Source organism: Papio anubis, chromosome 15 (assembly GCF_008728515.1).
Source record: "Papio anubis isolate 15944 chromosome 15, Panubis1.0, whole genome shotgun sequence".
Taxonomy (NCBI): domain Eukaryota; kingdom Metazoa; phylum Chordata; class Mammalia; order Primates; family Cercopithecidae; genus Papio; species Papio anubis.
The window spans coordinates 20,656,559-20,684,334 of record NC_044990.1 but is presented as its reverse complement, the minus strand read 5'-3'; the positions used below and the strand labels follow the sequence as shown (position 1 = coordinate 20,684,334).

At 37.1% G+C, this 27,776-nt stretch overlaps 1 protein-coding gene across 12 annotated transcripts in view; it reads right to left on the bottom strand.

Annotated features, from left to right (window-relative positions):
* The window catches only part of DGKH (diacylglycerol kinase eta), a 216,246-nt gene that overhangs the window by 12,125 nt on the left and 176,345 nt on the right, over positions 1 to 27,776 (bottom strand). For 8 of the 12 annotated variants that reach the window (XM_031655798.1, XM_031655797.1, XM_031655805.1 and 5 more), the window contains 10 exons: positions 24,657 to 24,764; positions 21,954 to 22,067; positions 21,561 to 21,695; positions 20,227 to 20,390; positions 16,378 to 16,483; positions 15,327 to 15,419; positions 11,695 to 11,814; positions 11,246 to 11,354; positions 9,335 to 9,465; positions 1,532 to 1,685 (listed from right to left, as the gene is read on the bottom strand). In XM_031655798.1, the coding sequence (XP_031511658.1) occupies positions 1,596 to 1,685; positions 9,335 to 9,465; positions 11,246 to 11,354; positions 11,695 to 11,814; positions 15,327 to 15,419; positions 16,378 to 16,483; positions 20,227 to 20,390; positions 21,561 to 21,695; positions 21,954 to 22,067; positions 24,657 to 24,764 (1,170 nt within the window). In that variant the 3' untranslated portion in view covers positions 1,532 to 1,595. Of the gene's footprint in view, positions 1 to 1,499; positions 1,686 to 9,334; positions 9,466 to 11,245; positions 11,355 to 11,694; positions 11,815 to 15,326; positions 15,420 to 16,363; positions 16,484 to 20,226; positions 20,391 to 21,560; positions 21,696 to 21,953; positions 22,068 to 24,656; positions 24,765 to 27,776 lie in introns of those variants that run through there. The other 4 variants (XM_021929569.2, XM_031655799.1, XM_009191844.2 and 1 more) reach the window with 4 other exon arrangements.

Genomic DNA, 27,776 nt, shown 5'->3' with positions numbered 1-27,776 from the left:
AATTGTCTAGAAAATTATCAGTGATGCTATATCACAAGATTATATGTATGTAGGTATATATATACATATAAATGTATATGTGTATGTATATATACACACACATATATGTGTATATGTATATATCTGTGTGTGCATATATCTATTAAGAACCTAGCAGGCTGCTTCATAAAAATTATCACCACTGAGTCAGTACCCTGTTTATTTCTCTTATATACAATATTTTAAAATATTATAATTAATGTTTTGGTATATAATGGCTAAAGAAAGCTTATTTAAGGATATTTTTGTGACTTTTTGATATGTATGCCTTTGGCTTTCAAAGATTTGACCAGTGTAATGTTGACTTCTAATAAGCTACACTGAAGTAGAGTGGTTTAGAAAAAGGAAAATAATATCCACCTGACAGGAATTAAGAATTAAGTGAGATAATAATAACAATAACATAAAGCCCTTAAGAAAAAATTTAAATCTCTTCCGTTGGAAAGTTTGTGTCAGAAGCCACTATAGAGAGTGGGTGAGTCTGGGTAATCTTTCAGTATATAAATCTCGGTTGGGACCTTAGGGAATTCCTGGATATCAACACTTCACTGTATCATAAATTCAAACAGAATATTAAATAATTATTAAATTGAAATTAAAAATTAGAAACGAAATGTGGACATTTTAGTTTGGAAAGCTGTAACAAGTTTTGTCAGGTAAGGGAGCAGGTAATTTTATGAAAATACCCAGAGAATTTTGTTAACGTGCACGCCTACTGCTTATGATAGATTGAAATAAAATTGACTTGCATACATGTATATCATTTGTTGATTATGGCACAGACACACATTCACAAAGTCTTAGGTACAGAATATTTACGCAAAATTCCACATTAAAAAACAGAAAAGTTCAGTGCCCTTAGCCAACAAAAATATACTTTAGTAATAAATTAAATCCCATTAACATTAAAATTGACATGAAAGCTATTTGAAGTGTTACAATATTAGATGTGACATGCAAGAAAAAGAAAGACATTTCAGGCAGGAACATCGTGCATTAAGATTTGCATTCATTCATAGCATTGGGCAGGCTTTCAACATATTCTTGACCACTAAGCACTAGGAGTTGGAGGTGATACCAATCTACATTCAAAACACAACTTAATTTATATTTTAGTCTCCTAACCTACTGATTTTAAGAAAATGGCCAACGCCTCCAATAATGAAACCCAGGAAGTTTTAACCACATATTGTTATGCAGTTGCACAGTAGGAACATTCCATCAGACCAGATCTATGGAAAGTAAACATTTTGCAATTCCACCTTTTAGACAATGCAATCGTCTCAGATTCCTCCTACCTTATTACTGTTGTCAATATATTTGAACATGTCAGGTTTGCACAAAAAGAAAATGGCTTTGTGGAATGTATTTTTTGGCACAAAAATATTCTCTAATACCTCAAATCAAAATTTCACCCACAGCAAAATATCAAGCCATAGAGGTGCTTCAGTGGTGCTTACTTATCTACGCAGAAAACTACAAGAACCACCACTTGCTTCCAAGGACTTTGTATTAAGTGGCAATAACTTCTCTTCCAAAGAATAGCACTAATATGATTACACCTCTGACTGTGGAGTGCTCCTTCCAAGCTCTTTAATTCCCTGGAGAATTCGCTTCACATGGCCCACCTTCGGTATCCCCAGGTCCTAAAATAAAAGAACAGAAAAAGGTAGAAATAATTAAAAATGAAAGAAAAAAGGCAGAAAGAAAATTTTAAAAATGAAAGAAAAGAAAAAAGTGTATTGATAATAGAAAACTGGGGATTAAATATTTAACCAGTAAGAAACATAATTAGCATTCAGTTCATTCATTTTAGTTTATATTCAGTGATTCGGGAAGTGAAAGCTAGAAAAATAAGTTTATAAAACAAAAATAACCTGACACTGAAGAATTCCCAACTGGTACAAAAAAAAAAAAATCACATTCTACATAAACTCTTAACTATGACATTCTCGTAATTATACACAGTGGCTTTTGACTTCAAGAGTCAAAACCTAAATTTTCTTTCTTCTTTTCTTTCCTTTCCTTTCTTCTCTCTCTCTCTCTCTTTCTCTCTCTCCTCTCTCTCTCTCTCCTCTCTCTCTCTCTCTCTTTCTTTCCCCCCCCCCCTTCTCTCTGTCCTCTTAGAAAGGCTCTTTTGGGATCTCTGAGAAAAAAATGATGTGGGACAGCAGGGCACCCACAATTAGTTCTAAGACAACATTTCTTGCGCTAAAATATTAAATTTAAAAGTGAGACCTAATTCTAGAGAAAGATACCAGTACCTGCTAAATAAATTTGGACTCTATATGCATTTGCAGTTGCATTACAAGTCTTTGTTTGAGAGGAATATTTAATTTAAATAGTCTTTATACTTTGTAATGTATGTGTGTAAAAAATCACTTAAACATAATTATCTGTTAGTTGATGCTTTCCCTCAAAACACTCTTGGCTCTTTTCTCTCAAAATTATTATTCTTGTTTCTTAAAGAAACTTCTTCCTATAAGTGCCAAGAATTCAATATTTAACTTTCAGAAATAGATGATGACTGCAGAGTGTGCACAGCAAGTACTTTGCAAATATTTGTTGCAGAAATAAATTAAAACTAACCAAGGGTGAATAACCGCTAGTTATTCACTCTCTGAAAAACTAAAGCAAAGAGTTACAGCCTCCAAATCCTAGTTTCTTTAAGTGAAAGGGCATAGTCAGTTTGCTAATATGTGAAGACAACTTCTTCAAAAAAAAATTGAACTATTTGAAAATTATTAAAAAGATGACTCCCAAAATGGCCTAAAAAAAACCAGGGTTATCAAATAACGTAACTTGTCTGAGAAGATAAAGATGGAACTATCCACCCTGTTTGGTAATTTATTTATTTTTCAACTTTTAAATGAGATGATCAAACTGGTTTAAGTCTTCTGTCCTTGTCTCTCTCTTTCTCCCCTTTCCCCTTTAAGAACTCTTGGAGTTCTTCAGCAGTAATGAATCCTTCTGGAAAATACTGTTTTCATAGCCAATGCTATTGTCAAACGAGATAATTTCAAGATATTTCATAGATATTTAACTGACTCAGAAAAATATCTTCTCCTATGACACAGGGCATCCAAAATTAGTCCTAAGGCTACTATACATTTACTGAATATCTGCTAAAGTATCAAGCTTAAAAGCAAGGCCATACAAATGCTTGCTACCTAAATTTGAAATGTACATGCATTTACAGTCACATTTAGATTTTTTGAGTGGAATATTTAAATATCTTTACCTCTTTGTGAAAACATAGGTATCCAATTACAAAATATATTTAAATATTAAATATTTTATTTTAGGCCATAAATACGTTGTATTCTCAAGACTAAATCTTCTTTGGGGGAGGTAGAATCTACTTAGAATTACTATTTGGGTATAAAATGAGAAGAATGTTTTCCATAGAGTTACAATAAATTACTAGCTATACTTTTTAAAAAATTAATTTTATTTAATTTTAAGTTCCAGGATACATGTGCCGGAGGTGCAGGTTTGTTACATAGGTAAAAGTGTGCCATGCTGGTTTGCGGCACCTACCATCCCTTCACCTAGGTAGTAAGCCCCACATGCATTAGCTATTTATCCTGATGTTCTCCCCTCCCTCTGTGCTCCCAATAGGCCCCAGTGTATGTTGTTCCCCTCCCTGTATCTATGTGTTCTCATTGTTGAGCTCCCACTTATAAGAACATGTGGTGTTTGGTTTTCTGTTCCTGTGTTAGTTTACTGAGGATAATGACTTCCAGCTCCATCCATGTTTCTGCAAAGGACATGATCCAGTTCCTTTTTATGACTGCATAGTATTCCATGGTGTATATATACCACATTTTCTTGCTCCAGTCTACAATTTTTTTTTTTTTTTTTTTGAGACAGAGTCTCACACTGTTGCCCAGGCTGGAGTGCAATGGCGTGATCTCGGCTCACTGCAACCTCCGCTTCCCAGGTTCAAACGATTCTCCTGCCTCAGCCTTCCAAGTACCTGGGATTATAGGTGCCTGCCACCATGCCCGGCTAATTTTTTTTCTATTTTTAGTAGAGACGGGGTTTCACTATGTTACCCAGGCTGATCTCGAACACCTGACCTCGTGATCCACCTGCCTTGGCCTCCCAAAGTGCTGGGATTACAGGGATAAGCTACCGTGCCCGGCCTATCCAGTCTACCATTGATGGGCATTTGGGTTGATTCCATGTCTTTGCTATTGTGAATAGTGCTGCAACGAACATATGTGTGCCTGTATCTTTAAAATAGAATGATTTATATTCCTGTGGGTATATACCCAGTAATGGGATTGCTGGGTCAAATGATATTTCTGGTTCTAGGTCTTTGAGGAATTGCCCACTGTTTTTTGTAATGATTGAACTAATTTACATTCCCACCAACAGTGTAAAAGCGTTCCTATTTCTCCACAGCCTCACCAGCATCTGTTGCTTCTTGACTTTTTAATAATTGCCATTCTGACTAGTGTGAGATGGTATCTCATTGTGGTTTTGATTTGCACTTCTCTAATAATCACTGATGTTGACCTTTTTTTTCATATGTTTATTGGCCGCATGTCTTCTTTTGAGAAACGTCTGTTCATGTCCTTTGCTCACTTTTTAATGAGGGCTGTTTTTTCTTGTAAATTTGTTTAAGTTCCTTGTAGATTTTGGATATGAGACCTTTGTTCAGATGGATAGACTGCAAAAATTTTCTCCCAATCTGTAGGTTGTCTGTTCGCTCTGATGATAGTTTCTTTTGCTGTGCAGAAGCTCTTTAATTAGATCCCACTTGTCAATTTTGGCTTTTGTTGTAATTGCTTTTGACGTTTTAGTTTGAGTTCAATATTTTTATGCCTTCTAGGGTATAGGCTGTAATAAAGCTATGCTGTGACATTTGTTATATCTTTATTTTTATCACATATCATTATATATGAATATTTACCATATTCTTTTTTTGTTTTTTTGAGACAGAGTCTCACTCTCTCACTCAGGCTGGAGTGCAGTGGCATGATCTCGGCTCACTGCAACCTCTGCCTCCTGGGTTCAAGTGATCCTCCTGCCTCAGCCTCCTGAGTAGCTGGGACTACAGGCATGCACCACCACGTCCAGCTAATTTTGTATTTTCAGTAGAGATGGGGTTTCACCATGTTGGCCAGGCTGGTCTTGAACTCTTGACCTCATGCTCCACCTGCCTTGGCCTCCCAAAGTGCTGGGATTACAGAGATGAGTCACCATGCCTGGCCAATTTTTATCATATGAGTAGCTTTCTCTTTCCTTGGATAAACAGTCCAAATTTTGACAAAGCATGCTTTGTACATATTCAGTTATCCTTCCAGCCATACATACACAACTTTCCAAATAGAAAAAACAAAAAACCCTCACCATATGTTTACCATTCTCTTTGGTGTCTCTTCTTTCTCCTACTGTGTTCTAGCAGAGAAAATGATGCAATCAGTTTGTTTCCTTATCTGCTAAAGCACATTGGAAATACTTTCCTGGCTGGGCATGGTGGCTCACACCGGGAATCCCAGCATTTTGGGAAGCCAAGACAGGCTGATCACTTGAAGCCAGGAGTTCAAGACCAGCCTGGACAACATAGCAAGACCCTGTCTCTACAAAAAATAAAAGAAATTAGTTGGGTGTGGTGGCATGCACCTGTAGTCCTAGCTATTCAGGAGGTGAGGTGGGAGGATCACCTGAGCCCAGGAGGCTAAGGCTGCAGTAAGCCATGATTGCATTACTGCACTTCATCCTGGGTGACAGAATGAGTCTCTTTCTCTCTCTCTCTCTCTCTCTCTCTCTCTATATATATATATATATATATATATATATTCCTTTTCCCAACTTTAGACTGTCATGTCGCTACGTCTAGTTGTTTTGGTGATATGGGAGTAACACTTGAGCTAATCTCTGAGCAGGAGTTAACCAGGTGAAGGGTAGGGGAAGAAGCACAGCAAAAGAGAGTACATCCCTAAGGTGAGAAAAAGTGTAGTATTTTTAAGCAACTGAAATAAGGCCCAGGGAGGAGCCAGAGACTTCACAGGAGGTCGAATACATAGGCAGGACCTTGTAGGCCTGCAAAAAGATGTGGGTTTTTATTCCCTAGAAATGGGCAGCTACTAAAAAGTTTTAAGCAGAAAAGTGTACACCTGATTGATAATGCTAAAATAACACTCTGTTTGCAATGTGGATAATGGACTGCAAAGACAAAGAGCGACAGTGGAAAGACCAGTTAGGAAGCTATTGACCCTACGCAAGCAAAACTGGACAGTAGCATGGAGCAGGATTGTGGACAGGAGATAAAGAGAAGTGAATGGAGATTAGAATCAATATGACTTGGTGATGGGCTTGATGGGTTAGGAGAAGACTGACAAAAAAGAGGAAGGTGCTAAGTATGACCCTCATTTCTCTGCCTAGACTGCCTGAAGGGCCAGAGGTCTGATTATAAAATGCAGAGCGCTGGAGAAGGGGCAGAACAGGAGTGCAACAGGAGCTCAAGAGTTGCTTTTGGACGTGTTAAGACTGAAAATCTCTAACTTAAGTTTCCATCAATGGATGACTGCATAAAGATAATGTGGCACATATATACACTGGAATATTATTCAGCCATAGAAAAGAATTTTTTTAAAAAGAATGAAAACATGTCTTTTGCAGCAACTTGGATGGAACTTGAGGTCATTATCTTAAATGAAACAAGAAGACATGGAAGACAAACATTGCATGTTCTCACTCATTAGTGGGTGTTAAATAGGTATATACATGGACCTAGTGGAATGATAGACAATGGAGACTTGGAACGGTAAGGGAGTAGGAGGGAGTGGATAAGAAATTGCTTATCGGGTACAATATATGTTATTCAGGCAATGGATTCCCTAAAAGCCCTGACTTAACCACCATGAAGGTAATAAAATTGCACTTGTATCCATATGAATATATTCATTTTTGGAGACAGAGTCTTGCTCTGTCGCCCAGACTGGAGTGCAGTGGCATGATCGCATTTCACTGCAACCTCTGCCTTCCGGGTTCAAGCAAGTCTCCTGCCTCAGCCTCCTGAGTAGCTGAGACTACAGGAGGGTGCCACCATACTTGGCTAGTTTTTTTGTAGTTTTAGTAGAGATGGGGTTTCATTGTGTTAGCCAGGATGATCTCGATCTCCTGACCTCGTGATCCACCCGCCTCAGCCTCCCAAAGTGCTGGGATTACAGGTGTGAGCCACTGTGCCCAGCTGTACCCACATATTTTTGTATAAATAAAAATAAATTAATTTTTAAAAAGCAAAAATAGAGATTGATATCCCTGTATAATACCTGAGTACCAAGCAGCCTGTTGGTGCTGTAATCCAAAAGTTCACAAATCAGGTCAGGCAGGGCTGAGAGAGAACCTATATGCCACTGACATATTCACAAGTAGTACCGGAAGCAATGGAGTACCTAAGGAGTGAGTGATCCCTCACCAGCATTTAGAGGCTTCGGTCCGAAAGACTTGGCGCTGCTGACAGCTACAACCGCAGAGAGTAAGGGGAGCTCTTCTCTAGCTTTATGGTTTTGTGCTATAGAAGACTCTTTCTGTGAAATGCTCCTTTTCTCATCCACCCCCCGACATCTTGTTTCAGACCCAATACAGTTTTTAAAATCCATATCAATACAAATTTCTAAAAGTTTTAAGAGAGAGAATGTAATTTGCATTAAAAATAAAAACAAAACAGAACAAAAAAGTCCCATGAAAAGCAAAAGAATGTTTTCTAACATAATTCTTAACCATCTCCTTTCTATTCTCTTCTAACTTTGCCTTAGTGTATGTTCTTCCATTCTACACATTCATTCTGCTTCAATCATTGTGTGCCTACCTGTATATTTCTATAGGTTTGTATGTATATATATAACATGTATGCATATATGCAATTATGTATGTATATTTTTTATACATACACACAGTCTTTTCCTTGAATGTGTGCTTATTCACAGCAAATGCGATGCATGCTTCTAGAGGGCAGGTATCATGCAGAGAAGCTAGCATAATATATTAAACAGTCATTAATAAATATTGGTATCTGCCAAGGATATCAGAAGTTACACAAACATGTTGGCTATCATGATCCCCCCTACATTTACTTTTTTGTGGACTCATTTCAAGCTTGGAAGCCAACTTTTGCTTTATGAACTCTAATATTACATATTTTGCTATGTTCCAGATTTAGGACTCTCAATTAAGGTAATTAATTAATTACTTTATTTTATTATGGCTAAAGTTGTTTAGGTATAAGTGGTGCTCACCTTTTGATGTGCTAAAACTCTTTGTGAATCTGTCTAATAAAGATCTTTATACTACCTATTATCTGTTCAAAGATTCTTGCTAACATATTTGTAGATAAAGGTGCAACAGTTCATTAATTTGTTAGGAATTCTCTGTATTATGATAAAATTTAATGCATTTTAGAACTTGGTCTAGAGGAAAGGAATCACTCCAACAAATGTTACTACTTACTGGAAATTTAAAATGGCAGTATGTGGTAAGAAAATACAACATGACAAAATCCTACTTCTAAACCTTGGCCAGAGAGCCTACTTCATTCAGCTGTTTCCACCACTACTGAGACTTCACCCAAAGAATAAAAGGGAAATGCTACAGATGGTGAAGGAATAATTTTCTCTCTTGTCATAAATAACCAATAGGCTCTGAGCTGTTTTCTAGCAAAAGCTAGGCAAAATTTTTACCTCATTTACTAAAGAAAAAAAATTCGTTTCGAGAATAATAGAATTTTAACAATATGTCATAGAAAGGAAATTTGAATTTCTCAGTCTGGTTATTCATGTGACCTAAAAAAGGCTGATTTAAAAACACAACAAATTGTAAGACTCTAAGTAGTCATTGCTGTAAGTCTCTCTTCTCATTCCATATATTAGAAAGGCTTTGTTATTGGTATTTTGAATTAATTTTTAGTTGTTAACCATATATTAGATTTTAGTCATTTTCAGCCAAATTATCACCTTCCATGCTGATGCAATAAAATGAGCTGATGGAAACATGATCCATTTGGAAATATTAGCACAGGAACAGTCATATCACTGGATGCAGAGAAAAATTACTAAGTTCATGCTAAGCTTTAGCTATAATAGAGTGATTCTGCCAGGAAAATACTGCTGACATGCTTGTTAAAAAGCATACAAGAAACTCAGACCACAGGACGGTGAATGTTAGATTACTACACATTTGCATAACATAAGCGAAGCTAAAAGCACATATCAGACGAGGCACAGGAGAAAGGATTCCATTTTGCAATAAAATTTTCAAGAACAGAAGAGCACAAAGGAAATACCTTAAGATCTCGCCTTTCCAGATGCAAAAGTTCAGCCCCTCTGATGTCATGACGGATGAAGATATCTTTGTACTCTCCCAAATTGAGCAGATCCAGCCAAGCAGCAACTTCCTCTGTGCCCCATTTCTGAACTACCAAAGTTAAGAGCAAAACCCCCTTAATTTCTACATGCTCAATGCATTACAAAGCAAGGGTTGGCCAAAGAAGATGCAAAACAGAGTGCAGCGGCAGTGCTAGCAAAAGAAAGGTTAAAGGTGGTGTTTCATCAAAACCGTAGTTCCACTTTTTCCCATGCAAGTTATACACTATCAACACAACGATCCGACTATACAAAACCATCTGCTGCCGTGCACCCATGCTTAGCTTTAGTCCGATTTCCTCATTAAAGCCACCCAACCTATACAATATGCATACAAAATGTATTTCACATCATTAGGATCAATGGTGCAAGCTCTAAATAAGCTCTGATGATTTCCTTCAGACTCTGTATGAAAATGGCTATAGACTGAAATGAGCTACAAATGCTAATTACAATTTAAAATCTAATACGGAGTATTCAATTTTACACAAACTTTTCTGCTTAAGGTCTTGCTGATTTCAAGTGTAGTCTTGATTGATTCTCCTACTACTGATAATAATGGCAATCAATGTGCTGTTAAATCCCAATTTAATGTCATTTAAAAATTCCATAGCACTGCTCTCTCAGATTAGTTGGATTATGTTATTTTTTGGTGTGTATCATTTGCTTATACATTTTATTCAACACTGATTAGCTTAATAAAAGCCTACTTATTTGCTGTATTTGGTTTTTAAATGGCTTTCAATAGCTGCTTTATGAATATCAAAAATAAGGCTTTACATCATTTTTTTTTTTTTTTTTTTTTTTTTTGAGACGGAGTCTCGCTGTGCTCCCAGGCTGGAGTGCAGTGGCCTGATCTCGGCTCACTGCAAGCTCCGCCTCCCGGGTTCACGCCATTCTCCCGCCTCAGCCTCCCAAGTAGCTGAGACTACAGGCGCCCGCCACCACGCCCGGCTAGTTTTTTGTATTTTCAGTAGAGACGGGGTTTCACCATGTTAGCCAGGATAGTCTCGATCTCCTGACCTCGTGATCCACCCGCCTCGGCCTCCCAAAGTGCTGGGATTACAGGCTTGAGCCACCGCGCCCGGCCACATCATTTTTTAAAAGAGATAGTGCACTCAGAGGAATTTATAAACTTATTTGGTTATGAAAGGCAGCTACCATTGTACAAACAGAATTTGAAGGTGCTTTAGTACTAGCATACTTGTACATTTAAACTCTAAGGAAAAGTGAAAAAGGAACGCGAGAAATAGCAGCAAAGAGGGGGCTTAATCTCTGCTTGAGAATGCAAGTATCACAGCATACTGTCATTGTTGAGGGGTTGAAACAGTGTCCTCAAAACAGGAGAAAGGGAATATATAACTTTAGGTGGAAAATATATTCGGCAGGTTAAGTGAGTAAATGAAAGTTTCTATGTTCCATTTATCAAAGTAATCTAAAAACTGTACTTAAAAGAAGAAAAATTAAAAACACTGATGCCTTGAATTGCTGTTGAGAAAGAACCATTTGAACAGAAATGCTGACATCCACTAAACAAAGTAGAAGCAAATTAGCAACCACTTCATTTTTTTGTGCTTCCTTACTAGAGATTCCCAGTGATATTCAGATGTGTTTTAGATATGAGAGGATTCTTTTATGGCAAAATTCATAAAGCATGAAATTCCCCATTTTAACCATTTTAAAGCGTAGAATTCACTGACAGTTAGTATGTTCATCATATTGCGCAAGGCTCAACCACCATCTAGCTCCAGAACATTTTCATGACCTGATGTCACTTTAGTCAGTTCTTTTTTCATAATGTTATAGTTCCCCTTCCCATATGGACCACCTACCAGGCTGTGAACTTGTCTTCTGCTTCTGAACCTTTTCCTTTTTAAACTTTGGCACTATTCGAAATACGGTGCTTCTGTTGTTTCTTTTGGTGCAATCCATAGGAGGTTCCTGTTCAAATCGAGCAAGAAAATAATTTTTTCGGGATATGAAAAGGAGAAAAACCTACTCTGATAATAGGGATAACACAGGAATAAGTTATAAACACTAAACATTATAGAACAGTGATAACTTCTTCAAAAAAAGTTCATAATGTACTACTGAAAATGTCCCAATTCCCCTAAAATGCCTTTGTTCACATAAATGCCTTCTCTCATTTGTTCAAGAGCAGAACATTTGAAAACAGTATTCAAAATTCATGTTTTCCTAAATATCTCTTTTTCAAAGATGAGTTCAAATTCTCTAGTGATATGGTCTACATTTCTAGAGAAACAGGCTGAATTTTACATACCTCATCCTCATTTGGGTGTAAGATATAATAAAGCCAAGGAATCTCTGTCAATTTCTGTAATTCCACCTCCACAGAGTGTAAGGCATTGGATACCCGCTCTTCATGTGGCGATTCCAGCTGCTATTTACCAGAAACAAAACAAGACTCGGTGGCCAGCCTCAAGTAGAATAAATCATTGTACTTTGACAGTGAACGGCCTCACTCCTTATTAAGCTAGTATTTTTTAAATTAAGGAATATTAAGGACAAATTCTTTTATATTGACTTCATTTTTAAAAATCTGAATAGATTTACTCTAATCATTACTTCCCAAAGATCATATGAGTAGCTAGTGCAACTTTAATAACTTCATAGAAGAAGTATTCTTTTGGTGTTTTTTCCGTGTAAATGTCTTCTTTCCTATCTCCCTCCATGCTTTCCAAGCATTTATCTACCAATTCTTCCTGGTGGCATAAGTGTGCAGTCTTACTCTTCTACTTATTTGTGCCAAAAATCCTTCTGATTTAAATAGGTCACCAGGCTGGGCATGATAGCTCACGCCCATAATCCCAGCATTGGGAGGCTGATGCGGGTGGATCATTTGAGGTCAGGAGTTCAAAACCAACCTGGCCAACATGGTGAAACCCTGTCTCTACTAAAAATACAAAAATTAGCTGGGCACGGTGTTGGGTGCCTGTAATCCCAGTTCCTTAGGAGGCTGAGGCAGGATAATTGCTTGAGCCCGGGAAGTGATGATTGCAGTGCGCAGAGATAGCACCACTGCACTCCAGCCTGGGAGACAGAGCCAGAGACTCTGACTCAAAAAAAAAAAAAAAAAAAAAAAAAGTCACCACATGAACACATAATACTTTTTAAACTGGTTTAAAAACTTGTCATATAAAAAGAACTGCAGAAAAATCTCCTTGAAAATTTAAAGAATAAGCTTAAGGGAAAAAAACCATGAATCTTAGAAAAATTGGTGATGAAAAATTGTTGTAAAAATTGGGGCAAAGCAAAAAGCTCAATGGCTTATCATCTGAAACTGGGTGTGGATATTTTAAGGAGAATTTAACTGCTCACCTATTATCTGCATTATTGAAAGTAGGTATTAAAATGCACTTACAAGTTCAATAAATGAATAAAGATTAAATAAACATTCCTCTGCACAGAACTGGAAGGCAGTAGATTGGATTCTACTCCTGGCCTTGTAATTAACTATGTAACCAAAAGAAGGTTAACTGACTTCAGAAGACTTTGTTTCTTCCTCTGGAAATAGCACAAGGTGATGATGATGATCATTATTATTTGAGACACAGTCTTGTTCTGTTGGCCAGGCTGGAAGTGCAATGGCGCAATCTCAGCTCACTGTAACCTTGGCCTTCTGGGTTCAAGCAATTCTCGTGCCTCAGCCACCAAAGTAGCTGGGATTACAGGCGCATACCACCAGGCCCGGCTAATTTTTGTATTTTTAGTAGAGATGGGGTCACCATGTTGGCCAGGCTGGTCTCAAACTCCTGGCCTACAATGAGCCGCCTGCCTCAGTCTCCCAAAGTGCCGGAAATACAGGCGTGAGCCACGAAGCCTGGCCAACTAGATTATTTTTGAGGTCTCTGCTAGCTAACCAATATATTTATAAATTACTTTAAAATTATAGAGTTCTTATAAATACGATTATAGAATTTTAGAATTAAAAGTTCACAGATAATTATTACTGTTATGATGAACTGTTTTGTGTGTTTGTTTCCCCTTGTTATTCACGGTATCTACCACTTCTAGTAGTGATTAAAAATACGGAGATTCTTGGCTGGGCGCGGTGTTTCATGCCTGTAATCCCAGCACTCTGGGAGGCTGAGACAGGTGGATCACTTGAAGACAGGAGTTTGAGATCAGCCTGGCCAACATGGTGAAATTCTGTCTCTATTGAAAAGAAAAGAAAAAAAAAAAAGCCACGCGTGGTGGTGCACAACTATAGTCCCAGCTAATCGGCAGCTGGGAGAATCACTTGGAACCACTTGAGGTTGCAGTGAGCCGAGATTACGCCACTGCGACAGAGTGTGTCCCTGTCTCAAAAAAAAAGGAGATTATCTACCCTGTTGTGTTTAAAATTCATTAATTTTCTTTTAGTCTAAGAATATGTCTTATAAAACTTATAAAATGGTTATCACAAATTCGTTCTGGCACTAAAATATAGAGTAAACCTTAGTTGCTCTCAAATATAATCAACTCCTTATTGTGATATCACTATTGTCAAAGGTTTTGGTAAAATTCACCAGTACACATTTTAAACCAAAATTCATATTTAACAATGAGAGAAAATTAAAAGTGGAGAAGGAAAGTCAGTCCATATTAACATAATACAAATAATAAATATTAGCAAGGTAGCACTCAGCAGGTACTTTTCATGTAGAGAAAATAAGTACAGAATAAGTTATGCTTTTAGTTGTAAGAAATGATCTTCACAGGTCACTGGATTTCCTATAGGACTAGCAGAAGATTCTGGTTAAAAACAGTAGTGCCAAAAAAAGCCAAGAAGGGGTTCCATTGGTTTATCAAAAGAGACAACCAATGTTTCTTCGTAAAAGGTTTTCTTCATGGCCACAGTAGAGCCAGCCACCTCTTGTCCCTCTTGTCCCACCTCTTGTCAGTTTCCTTTGGAGGTAAGTAAGAGCGATGGCCTTCATGCAGTCTCTCAGCTTCTCTTCTAAGAGCAAAGGATGCCCCAAAGGTGGCACTTTTCTGGACCATAGGCGAAAACAGACACCCTAAGCTCGGGCACTTAATAGCAAGGCTGTGGGACGCACCTCCCATTCATTCACCCGCTGTGCCAGATACTGTGACTCTTAGTATCACTTTTATTTAGGTGTAGATTTGCCCAACCAAGAGAGAAAATTACTGTCAAAAGAAATATTTTAAGATCAACTACCAATTAAACAGAATTGTAAAAAGGAATAAAAAACAGCAAATGAATTAGGCCTTCCACACAGTGGTAACAGCATGTGGGAATGAGCCACAATCGAACTCTAGGTGGTGGCAAGAGCCAAGATGCTAGAATACTTGAAAATGGTGAGGTATTTGTAAAGAAAGGCTAACTAACAGGACATCCACAAGCTTCCAGCATTTATGCTTGAGATCCGTCGACTGTGGTGAGATTCAGATTTGGCCTAAACTTGATTTCCAGGACCAATCTGGATTAAACAAGGCAGAGTTTTTGAAATTTAGTTCTTGAAACACTGTGTCTAGAAAACGTCCTCTTTTAGGCAAACCTGGAGGACCATACCAATCACATTCAAATGTTAATTCAGGGAACAAACTCCATGAGTTCCTCTACTTGTGTGCAATAGTAAGTACCTGAGAAATGTCTACGACACTTTATAAAGCTCACGTCTCTGGAAGCTGAATGGGACAGAGCAGGGCTGCCTAAAAACAGGATGGCATATATGAGGGGAAATCTCCACTCCTGTTAGCCTGAATCATGAGTCCTAACTTCAGCCATATATTTTCTTGAAGACAAAGGCCAGGTGAAGAGGAGCTCTCAGGATGGAAGCCAGAAGGCTGCTTCTGCCTTAGAATCTGCTGAATGCCTGTTCCCCAATAAAGGTAAGACCCAGACATTTAATTAATCACTCTTACGTTATCAATCATTCTTCTCCTTACCAAAGGAACCCTGCCAACTAGCAAAGATTCCGTTTCATTATACAGTGCCTTCACATTGATGGCTATTTCAGTGGCAGTGTCTCTTGTAAGACTCTAGAAAAGAAGAGTATCAAAGACATGTGATCTGTTTTAAAATAGGATTTCATTACCAGTAAATACTGTAAATTTTATTCTTATAATTTAAATACACAGCACACATTTTTTTAATCTACCAAAATTCTATAATTGCAAAATTTCATACATTTGTTAGTATGACTATCTCATTATTATTATATTATAGAATCAAAAGAATGCACCAACTACAGTGAATACACTCAGGATCACATCTCCTACCTAATGAATATGTATATGCTAGTACCAGCATATACATATGTCCATTAAAAAGTTCAGTCAAATAAAACTTTTCCTCTCAGTAGCACTAACCATATTGCTTTTTAGACTATAATCTTGAGAACAAGTACTTAGTTGTATATTAATTTAAGTAACTTCAATCAAATAATAATAAAAAAAGCTATCAGTTTTCTCTACACTATAGCATTGTACCATGTATCACATTTTAATAGTTATATTCTATCAATTCTATTATTAACTTCTACATTAAAAATTTTACAGAAGTATCAATTTCCAATTTAGCAAAACAAAATGAAGTAGCAATAATTTCAGTGCACAACTTCAGAAATGAATGAACATCTCTAGGAAATGCACACTGATGATATCTAGGCTTGCCCTTTAACAAGGCACAGGGCAGAAGGTAAGGTAAAAGGAGTAAGAAAGGACGAGAAAAGTTAAAAAAAGAGTGAAGGCAGATGAAAGGTGACAAGTGATTGAAAGTGGAAACATAAAAAATGAGAGAATTTAAGAGCAGGAATGAAAAAAATAACAGGAAAAGGAAAATAAAGAAACAGTTGGCCACAATTTTACTGCAAGTTTGTAGAGACTCATATAGACAACATAACTTTCTTTCGCAGGGCAGGGCATATTTTACGAATTAAAATACATGTGTAACACCCAAAAGAATCTGTGGAATGAGAATTTACCATTAGATCCTCACCTCCGGGCACCTTGGGTTGGCTTTATTCAGGGCATGAGAGCAGGCATTCACAGCATGGGCCAGTTCTTGCTCCAAAAGACAATGAATTGTGGCTGCGTCACAGATCCTAAAAGCAAAAATGAAACAAATAAATAAAAAACTTTTCTGAGTATTGCTCATTTTTTTTTGAAGTAAAGAAGTGTTAGGATAAAACAAGTAAGAAATATATGAAGATCAGTAAGGAAGAACATTTTTAATGGCTGCTCAATTATGAATGACACAGGTAGATCTACAAATCCAGACCCCACTGCAACAAAAAATATGAAATAAAAAAACTTGTATAAAAAGTTAGGCTTAAAATCAGAGGGAGACACATTGAAGTGCTATTTTGAAGAATGAAGTATAGCAGCACTTCATTTTGCAGTACCCTTGGAAAGTGAGAGGGATCACAAATATAAAGACTAGAAACTTCTCTTTCATTCATTGAAACTGCAGATGCCACAGATTAGGGAAGAGCATTACCGTATTTGTCATGGATACACAAAGTGATCACAAGCAGTATGTAAGTTAATATCCATGGCCTTTAAATGTAGCTATGATTTATTGTCTCCATATTATTGATGATGACATTGAGGCTCAGAGAGACGTGGTATGTATACAGAGCTAGTCAGTTGTAGAGCAGGATCGGAATCTATGTCTATCTAACTCCAAGCCTGTTGTGCCATACTCCACTGGTATCTGAACCTCTAAGAATAGTCCTGAAAAGACCAAATTCTGGAAGGCACTAAGGCCAAGGACAAGAAAGGAGAAAAAGTTCCTTCAATTGCTAGACAATGATGTAAGCCTTGCAGATGAGCAAGAAGGCAGGGCTATTCAAATGTTTTTTTGCTTCTGACAGCTTCATAGAAAAATATTTTCTATCTGGAAAGGGTAGAACAAGAAAAGGGACCGAAGCCCTATATAACTGAACCAAGAGTAAAGAAAAATAATTTAATTCTTAAGGATTATACAATGGATATCTGAGGTACAAAGAGGCTTACAAATGTCACCTCAGCACTACTATCAGCAACCTTGAGAAATCATGAAGAACGGGCTATTTTTCAGAACAGAGATGGATAAAGGTTATTCCAATTTTCAGAGAAAGGGAAAGACATAAATCAACTTCAGATCAACATTTCTAATTGCCTACTGAATCTCCTAGGTATTTTTAATGTAATTTAAATTCTAAAGTCCAACATGGAACCCACCATTTTCCTTCTAACACCTACTCCTCTTCCTGAACCCTATGACTCCATCAAAGGCCACAATCATCCAGCCACTCATTAGAACATTAAGGTCAGCCTGTCTCCTAATTCATGCCCATTCACCAAATTTAAATCCTAAACTGTCTTTAATCTCACTTGTCCTTTCTGTCTCTACTGCTTTAGTCTATCATTTTTTATAGGGACAACTTCTACAGCATCCTCAGTGTTCACCTTGCCCCAGCTTTGCTGTCTTCCCAAAAAACCCCTCCACACTACTTCTAGAACAGCCCAATAAAGATCTGGCTCCTCCTCACCTCTTCATCTACATTCCACACACTCTTGCATACACTATGCCAACCTTTCAGTCACCCCAAACTCTCTGAGATTTCCTGAAAGTAGCATGCACTCACACTCCTCTGGGCCTCTTCCTAGGCTGGTTCCCATGCTTAAATTACTCCTTTTCTTACTCTTCCCTCAAGACTCGGTTGAAAGGTCACTTCTTCCAGGCAGCCCTCCTTCACTACCTCTGACCTCCTCTGTGTATCTAGAGAGTCCACTGTGTGCCTCATGTCAACACTTTGGCCACATTTCTCCCTCCTACTAATCTGTGAGTCAATTAAGTAGTGCTGTCAAATAATCATCTTGTATCCCCAGCCTAAAACAGTGCTTGGCCCACAGAAGAGGCTCAAAAATGGAATATGTTTGCATAGTCAATGAATAAATTCTGAAAATAGACAAGTAAGCCTGATTTCATCTGCAAAATTTAAAAACAGATGGGGAGCCAAACTGTGTTGACCAGAAGCAAGCCTAGTCAACCTCTGCTTCCTTTTTACAATAAGATTATTTGGATGGTTCACAGGATGAGAACATGGAAGTGTATTTTGGTTTCCAAAAAACGCTGTAAATTAGAGGCCACAGAAGTTGTCTGTAGTATCTAAAAGAGATGTATTTACTCTAAAACTAACAACCCTATGGATAAGAAGCTAAGATGTACAATAATGCAGCTGTGTGGGTACAGCTGAGTAAATATTCATTTTCTCTTCCCTTTCTTCTGAGTTGCCCAGTATTTTGCAGTTATAAGACTTGATTCTAATTCTGATTGTTGATTTAGCAGTAGGGGATGTATGCCTTTTCTCTTCTGTCTCTAACATCTCTTACATTCTAGCTATCTAATAAATATTAGAAGAGTAGAGTAAGGAATGGGAGGGGAGCAGATGGCAAATAGTAGAGAGGAGGAAAGATGTGAGTTAGTCCCTGAAACCACTGAGCTTTGCTTTCCTTCTTTTCTTTTTCAACATTTTTATCAGTGACCAGATGAAGATGTGGGAAGAATCTAAAGTTACTGTGCACAGAGCACTCAATATGCCAGACATGATGTGTGATGTCATTTGGCTGTGTCCCCACCCAAATCTCATCTTGCATTGTAGCTCCCATAATCCCTACATGTCGTGGGAGAGACCAGTGGGAGGTAACTGAATAATGGGGGTGAGTTTTTTCTGTACTGTTCTCGTGATAGTGACTAAATCTCACAAGATCTGATGGCTCTATAAAGGGCAGTTCCCTTGCACACACTCTCTTGCCTGCTGCCATGTAAGATGTGCCTTTGCTCCTCCTTTGCCTGCTGCCATGATTATGAGGCCTCCCCAGACATGTAGAACTGTGAGTCTATTAAACCTCTTTTTATTTTTTCTTTTTTTGGAGACGGAGTCTCACTCTGTCATCCAGGCTGCAGTGCAGTGGCATGATCTTGGCTCACTGCAACTTCCAACACTCAGGTTCAAGTGATCCTCCTGCCTCAGCCTCCCAAGAAGCTGGGACTGCAGGTGCCTACCACCACAGCCAGCAAATTTTTGTATTTTTAGTAGAGACAGGGTTTCACCATGTTGGCTAGGCTGGTCTCGAACTTCTGACCTCAAGTGATCCACCTGCCTCAGCCTCCCAAACTGTTGGGATTATAGGAGTGAGCCACTGTGCCTGGCTTTAAACCCTTTTTTCTTTATAAATTACCCAGTCTGAGGTATTTCTTCATAGACATATGAAAATGGACTAATACAATGTGCTTATAGCACTCACCCCTAGAGTCTCATTTAATCCTCACACACCCTCGTGAAACAGCTCTTATTAACCCCATTTGGTAGATAAGACTCAAGTGAAGAGGAAGTAAGACACAGGCCTATGGTCCCTCCTCCCCTCTGAAGTTTTCCCTGGTCATAGTGATTTTTATTTGTTTAATACTCATAGGACTTGTGTTTTATCTCCTGTCTATTGAAATTAATTTATGTGTGGTCTCAAAATATCTCTAATATCTTGTCTGAAACTGCTTTTTGAAGTCTGTTTATTCTTTTTGCTCCTGACTCTCCCCTGGAACAGGATTAGTGTTTAGACTTCCCTCTCCATTCCATAAACATTTAATTAGTAATTAGAAGGCAACATGACAGTGGGCAGTATAGTGTGAAGACTATATATAAAATGGAGAAATAAGCAATAATGGAAAGAGTGCTGTGCGAAGAAGAGTAATTGCATCTCTTTTTGATACCACTACTGAAACGATGTGTTAAGATTAAAAAACCAAAAATTAGCTGAGACCAGAGTTCCCGCAGCCTGAAAAGCCAGCAGAGCCCCCTACCTAGTAATGAGCTCCTCTGCAGCCTGGGAGCACAGCTGCATCTGCGACACCTCTTCCGTTGCTAAGTCAATGGCGTGATGGATGTACAAATGGGTTCGGAGAACTGGTTTACCAGAATCACACTTCTGCTTATCTTCCCAAGATTTCAGAGTGCTCTCAAAGGCCTATTTAAAATCAATATTGTCATGAATTGTTAGTTTTGAACTCAGAGGTCCAAGTAAATGTGTACTTTAATAAAACTACAATTGCTTTTTCTCTAATGACTCCTCAAATAAATCACAAGTATAAAAAAGACATTTCAAAGTTTTCCAATGTACTGCAACACATGAAAAGTAGTGCAGTCAATGATCATGAATACATCATTTAAAAGCTAAAAAAGAGATTAGTTGAAGGTGGGATGATCACTTGAGGCCTGGAGTTGGAGACCAGCCTGGGCAACATAGTGAGACCTCATCTCTACAAAAAAGAATTAAAAAAAAAAATTAGCTGGGCTGAGGTAGAAGGATTGCTTGAGCCCAGGAGTTTAAGGTTGTGGTGAGCTATGATCATACCACTGTACTTCAGCATGTGCAATGAAGCAGGACTGTTTCAAAACAAAAGCAAAAAAACAAACACACACAAAAAAGATTTCATGCTTCAATCTTTACTATTGCTTCAATTTATTCTTTAATCTTTACTATTTTATATATACTAGATGGGGCAAATATTAGCAGTCTTCTTTGATAAAGATTGACCTTAATTAAAAACACACATTCTGTGAAAAAGAAAATAATAGAGACAGTAAAAAAAAAAAAAAAAAAAATCGATGATTGCCCGGAATAAGGGTGAGGGAGGGAGGGATGAATAGGTAGACCACAAGGAATTTTTAGGGCAGTGAAATAATTTTGTATGATACTGCAATGGTGAATACAAGTGATTATATCTTTGTCCAAACCCACAGATGTACAACTCAAAGAGTAATGGAAACTATGGACTTTAGTTAATAATAACCAATCAGTATTGACTCAGCAGTTGTAACAGATGTGCCACACTAATGCAAGATGTTAATAGGGGAATTTACATGTGTAGGGAAGAAGGGGGAGGAGGAAGTATATAGGAACATAATTTGAATTCTCTTTACTTTCTGCCCAATTTTTCTGTAAATCTAAAATGGCTCTAAAAAATAAACTCCTACTTAAATAAATAAATAAATATTTGTTCATATTTCAAACCACCAAGACCTAAATGTCAGATTTAACAGACAATTTAAATGTTTTAGTTTTCTATTTTTTCGTAACAATCTCAGAGTCTTTAAAAACCTGACAATATTCTAGAAGAATGTTTTTGTTACATACTCTGTCCCTTGTTAGCATTTGTGCTCTGTTTTTGTGCACAATTTTGATAATCCCTGGAGGCTGAACCCATGCTTCACCATCCACTTGCACTGGGACTCCTTCGTCACCAAATATAGTGATTTTTACTGTACGGCACTGAAATAAAACAAATTATTTTACAGTACGAATCATTTGGAGAAAATGACACTAAATCTATATGCAGGCTTGAGTATTAGACTATTCTACAGAATAGCATATTATGCTTTATCACTTATAAATGACATGGTAAAAACTGATAGGACAATGAAGTCTGAATATTATAGATGAATATTCAGTGTAGGAGTCATTTAGAATAGATTCCCTCAACCCTCCTTAGCCCAAGAAGCGCAGTCAGGTTTGATGAGAGAAACCAACCTGGGCTATTCGATGATGCTGCAGTTTAATGACCCTTGAAACTGCCATTTGCATGCTATCAAATATTGCTACAACTTCCAGGATCTTGTCATCAAATGATGGTGCAGCAAATATCTGAAAGGAAAAACTACATTGCACTTCTACTGAATGTTTAGGGGAAGAGCACATCAAGCAATGTAAACTGCTATATATATATATATATATTAATTTTAATATATTTAATAATATATTTAAGTAAATATTATTAGGAAATAATCCAATAAAAAAATCCCTGAAGATGACTTACCATAAACATAACTTTAAAAAGAGTTTTCAAACATACATGGATATACTACTCATACCTCTCATTAAGCTACTCTTTGGACCAGTTAACTAATATATTTCTAAATGGTTCATCTTGGAATAAAACATGTTAAATACATGTTCATACGTAATTCAAATGTGTTAATAAGATGATACATGTAAGTTTTGGAAATCTAAAAAAAACTAGACAGGTGATACAGTTTCCTAGAAAGGTGACAGAGTTTCATAAGGTTAAAGTTAATGAAGATGCAAATTATGATCCAGTTCACTTGATATGTTCTAAGGGAAATCTTGCAAGGTTTTACAAGCAATATACATATGTGCTTTATATTTTAATACAAAACTTTTGAGGGAACTTGAGAGTATGCAAATAGAAACCTCAGAGGATAAAAATTATGCAGACTTATTTTGTCTTTCATTAGATGCATTTTCACAAAATTAATTTACTCTAAAATTTTATATGTAGGCTGTATTACCTAATCATTTTTACTCTCTCTTTTACCATATCATAAATAATATGCATCTGAAACAATTTTCAGTATAAAGTAGTAAGCTAATTAAAACTTTCACTGAAAATATCAGGACACAAAGTTGCTAACATTGATGATTTCTTGTAATTTTTTTATTATACTGCCTGAATTTAAACCCTGTCTCTGCTAGTACTAACTGGAAACTTTGCCTTAGATTCTTCAGTGGTAAAAATCAAATAAGCAATGTGGATATTAAATAATGAATGTGAAGCTCTTAGAACATTGTCGGACTACCTAGTAGGTGTTCAAGGAAAGTTGGCTTTATTTATCTTAATCTCACTGATTTCTTCCCTTCAAAATACTTAATAGTGACAAGCAGGCAAAAGATGTTCTTATACTCAAATAGGACTGGAATATATTTACGTTATGAAAATTACAAATACTTTCCAATTGATCTTATACTTTAATCCCTACCTGTCCATTTAAGATTTTTGAGAAAAATAGATCAGTAGGAACCATTATATCATTATATCATAAACTGAAAATCAATGGATGTGACACTTCAAATAAAGACTGTGATCACACTTCTCATTTTTACTGATATATACATACTTTGATAATTGTGCCCTATCTTTCATTCTTTTCACAACAATTACATTTGTAAGGTTGTGTTTTCTTCTTTTTTAATATAGAAAAGTACGAAAAGAAAAACAAAAATAGCCCTAAACCCGATCGGCCAAATGAGCCCTCTTGATATTTCTGAAAATAAAAAAATATATACACACGCAAGTTTAGAAAATTAAAAGTACTGAGGCTGGATGCAGTGGCTCATCCCTGTAATCCTAGCACTTTGGGAGGCCGAGGTGGGTGGATCACCTGAGGTCAGGAGTTCGAGACCACCCTGGCCAACATAGTGAAACTAAATGCAAAAATTAGCCAGGCGTAGTGGTGCATGCCTGTAGTCCCAGCTACCCAGGAGGCTGAGGCAGGGGAACTGTCTCAACCTGGGAGGTGGAGGTTGCAGTGAGCCGAGATTGTGCCACTGCACTCCAGCCTGAGCGACAGAGTGAGACTACGTCTCAAAAAAAAAAAAAAAGTAAGAAAGAAAATTAAAAGTACCAAAAGGTATTGTTGTAGACAGAATAATGTCCCCTCTCTGCCCCCTAAAATGTCCATGTCCTAATCCCCCAAACCCGTGAATCTGTTATCTTACATAGCAAAAGGAACTTTGCAGATGGGATTAAATAAACAGCCTTGAGATGGGGATGATCCTGGGTGATCTAGGCGGGCCCAATGTAATCACAGTGGTCATTAAAAGTGGAAGAGGGAGCAGCAGAGATCAGAGAGATGCCATGTGAGAAGGATTCAACCTGCCTTTGCTGGCTTTGAAGATGGAGGGGAATGTGGGCAGCCTCTAGATGCTCCAAAGACAAGGAAGTAGGGTCTCCCCTAGAGCCTCCAGAAGGCAACAGCCCAGCTGACACCTTGATTTTAGCCCAGTAAGACTGTGCCAGTCTCCCATCATATACAACTGTAAGATGATAAATGTGTGTGAGGTGGCTAAATTTGTGTTAACTTGTTATAGCAGCAATAGAAAACAGATGCAGGTATAAAATTAAAAAGTAAAATCTTCCCTTCCTTATTTCATAAATCTACTTTCCAAAAGCAGATCCTTTAATGTTCTTCCAGAAAACTGTGACATCCATCGCAAGATACGATATCTGTATCTTCAACATGAGAAAAGTTAGAGGACATCCACAAGAGACTGTTACAATAAAATCCTAAATAAATCTATTCCATGCCTCATTTTCCCAATGCAAAATACTTAACATGAAATTAAATTACTATTCAATAGCACATTTAAAAAAGCCAATTATTCCAGAGATATAATTATTTTTGAGGAAACCAACTATTTACTCCCATTACTTACATCATCCTCTTTAGTTCCACCCCAAAAGTTAGTGCCTCCAGCATAGCTTGGAATGTTCAACACAGCTATGCCTTGCAAGCTGGGAAGAGGAATATATTGCCCATCACACTGTAAGGTAAAAAAAAAAAAAGTAGAGATTTGATAAAAAGAGCAGAACCACTAGTTTGGAAGATACTAAAACACTAAAGATGAAGGACAATGGAGCAGAGTGTGTTGGTAATGCCTGCTCTCTACACATTACCAAATCATTTATCTTACTTTTTAATTAAAAAAAATTTGAAGTATAAATAACTATAGCAGAAGTTATTACAAAAAACTGATTTTTAAAAAAATGTTTTACCTCTTTCCTCCAAAACCAGACAGTCCTTTTCTCGAGTCATTTTCGGGCCTCTTATGTACTTGCACCTGCATTGTGGTCCTCTATGTACTTATTTTAGGCATCTTTTTGAAAGCAGGATGGGTAAGAGCAAGTTGATCCTAACCATCTCACTTAGCCCTTCTCACAGTCCCTCATACATTGCTGGGGCTCTACAACCACCTGGGGACTGGTGAAACTCAAAGCTGAGTACTTCAAGTAGTTAGAACCAAAGTCAAGCAAAAATATATGCATCTCGGAAAGCTCCTTGCAGTCCTTACTTTCTCATTAATCACTTAAATGAAAAGTAAATTACCATGTAAATGGCAAAAAAGGATATGGCTGGTGAAGGGATGTGAATACATTTTTACTGAGTAGAAGCAGAACTGTTACCTTCTCTCATAAATGTTGTTTCTTAAATTAATTTCAATTAATGCTGTTGATTCTATTAACTCTTAAATAAAGCCTAGTTGGCTATTAAGGAGACAATCAGTTATGAAACTAATTTTTTAAACATTACTCAAGAAAATGATCATAATTATGTTACACACGTTTTATGAGGATCATACTTATTATTTTAATTAACATTTAAACCAAACCACTTGACATTTTTCTAAGTGAACATTTAAATCCAGTGGAAATGTTTAAGCCTTCATTTTAAAAGAGAAGAGCTTGCAGATGTCACACCTACAATGGATGCTATATTTTCATTAAATAATTCTTATATTAAAAATAATTAACATAGCTTCTTAAAAATTACATTTTAATGCCCAGTAAAAATGATTTCCCAACAGAAAGAAATAAACTGTATTTCTGAGACTGTGACAGAATAATTTGTTCTAGGGTAGAAACCAAGGTGAGGGGAAGAATTTCTGTAATGGGACATCTTATTGAAAAGAGCATTAAGTCCCACTGGTCTGGGATGGTTTGGGTTTAGGGAAGATGGAAGGAAAAGGTCTCAATGTCAAGAGTACCAATATTTTCTTTAATGTCTATTCAGTAGTGAGGTTCTGATTCCCCACGTAAACTGGTGAAAATCCAGGGCAGAGACCAGCAAACATCTGGAAATTGTTACAGCTGGTCCAAGATGACCTCGTAAGAGACTTCTCTGCTCTGTGAATCTGAGGACGGGGAAGAATAAGAGCTTAGTGGGGGCGTATAGGAGGTTAATCTCATCCCCAAGTACTGCAAAAAACGTTCACCATCCGAATCACACAGAAGCTTGTGTTTGCTAATTCAGCCAAAGTCAGTTCTTGGGAAGACCTCAGGGTTACTGGCTTATTGGAATGGTGTAATGGATGAAGGCCAGGATTGGCTGATTTACCTTCACGGGCATTTTTCACAATTCCTTTTTTTCTTTTTCATGAAAACACAGTGGTAACCATTAGCAGGTTTAGCTTTTCACATTCAAAGGTCCATGCACCCGTGGGTGTGTCTGGCATATAATTGGTGCTCAATGTATATTTGTTCAATGAATAAATATGAAATACTTAACAGAATAATAAACTTTTTCTCAACTCAATACATTAAACAGATATCTTTATGTGCTTTAGAAAAAGCTGCTTTAAATCATGACTAACAAAGAAAATGGGGAAAAATACTATCTGTAAATATAAAAGAAATATTTTAAAAAGATTTTCCAAATGGATGCACTTTATTTGCAAACATGGTATGGAAAACAATGAACATTTTCAGAAGGAAGTCCCAAGTGTAGTGCTGAACTGAACATGCATATATTAAGCAACACACCTAAATCTAACTGATTAATGTCCATTTCATAGAGTCTCATAGGAAAAATACGAGGAATACAGATTCAACAAATTAACAAATTCACATGATTCAAAAGTTTCTTAAATCCAGGAAAAACTTCAGGAGTGTTAAACTTTTAAAAAATGTTTCCAATAGCCCCAAATATCCATTATTTTTATTTATTATTTTTGAGAGATGGGGTCTTGCTCTGTCGCCCAGGCTGGCAAGTAGTGGTGCCATCATAGCTTACTGCAGTCACGAACTCCTGGGCTCAAACCATCCTCCTGCCTCAGGCTTCCAAGTAGCTGGGATTACAGGTGCACACCACCAGAGCTGGCCCCCTAGCCATCCCATGTTTCTGTTTGTGGTTCACGATGTTGCAAAATGCTACAAAACTGCAGCTATATATTTTTTCTTATTAGTGTCTGTTTTCTCTGCTCCTTTCACCGGACAATCTGATATGGAGGGAAGATGGTGGAGCTGGATTGAATTCTGTCACTTAGTATTTGGGTAAGTCCCTTAAGCTTTCAGAGCTTTGCTTTGCTCATCTGTAAAATGGGCTAACAATTCTTAGCACACAGTGAGGCCAATGAGATAAGGTAAAGAAAAGCACCTAGAACACACATGGGAAGTCCGTAAATTTCCTTCTTCAGTTATAATTACAAATTGTCTTATGGAAAAAACACTGGATTTGAAATGTTGGCTCTTCCAGTTATCAGCTGTTTGAAATTAAGCAATGCCTTTACTCTTTTGAACTGAATAATACCTACCTCATGAGTTGTTAAGAATTAAAGGTGATATGTAGAAGGCATATAGTAAACTTCATTCAAAATGATTTAAAAAGTAGTTACAACTAGTTATTACGGAAATGAATTAAAGATAGAAATTACTATTAACATAATAAACTAAATTTATTTTGTTTTTTAAAAAGATACAGATTATGGGAAGATTTGAAATAACTAAAAATGTGAATTAGACAACTATTTGTTCTCAATCACATATTTCATTATAGCCTA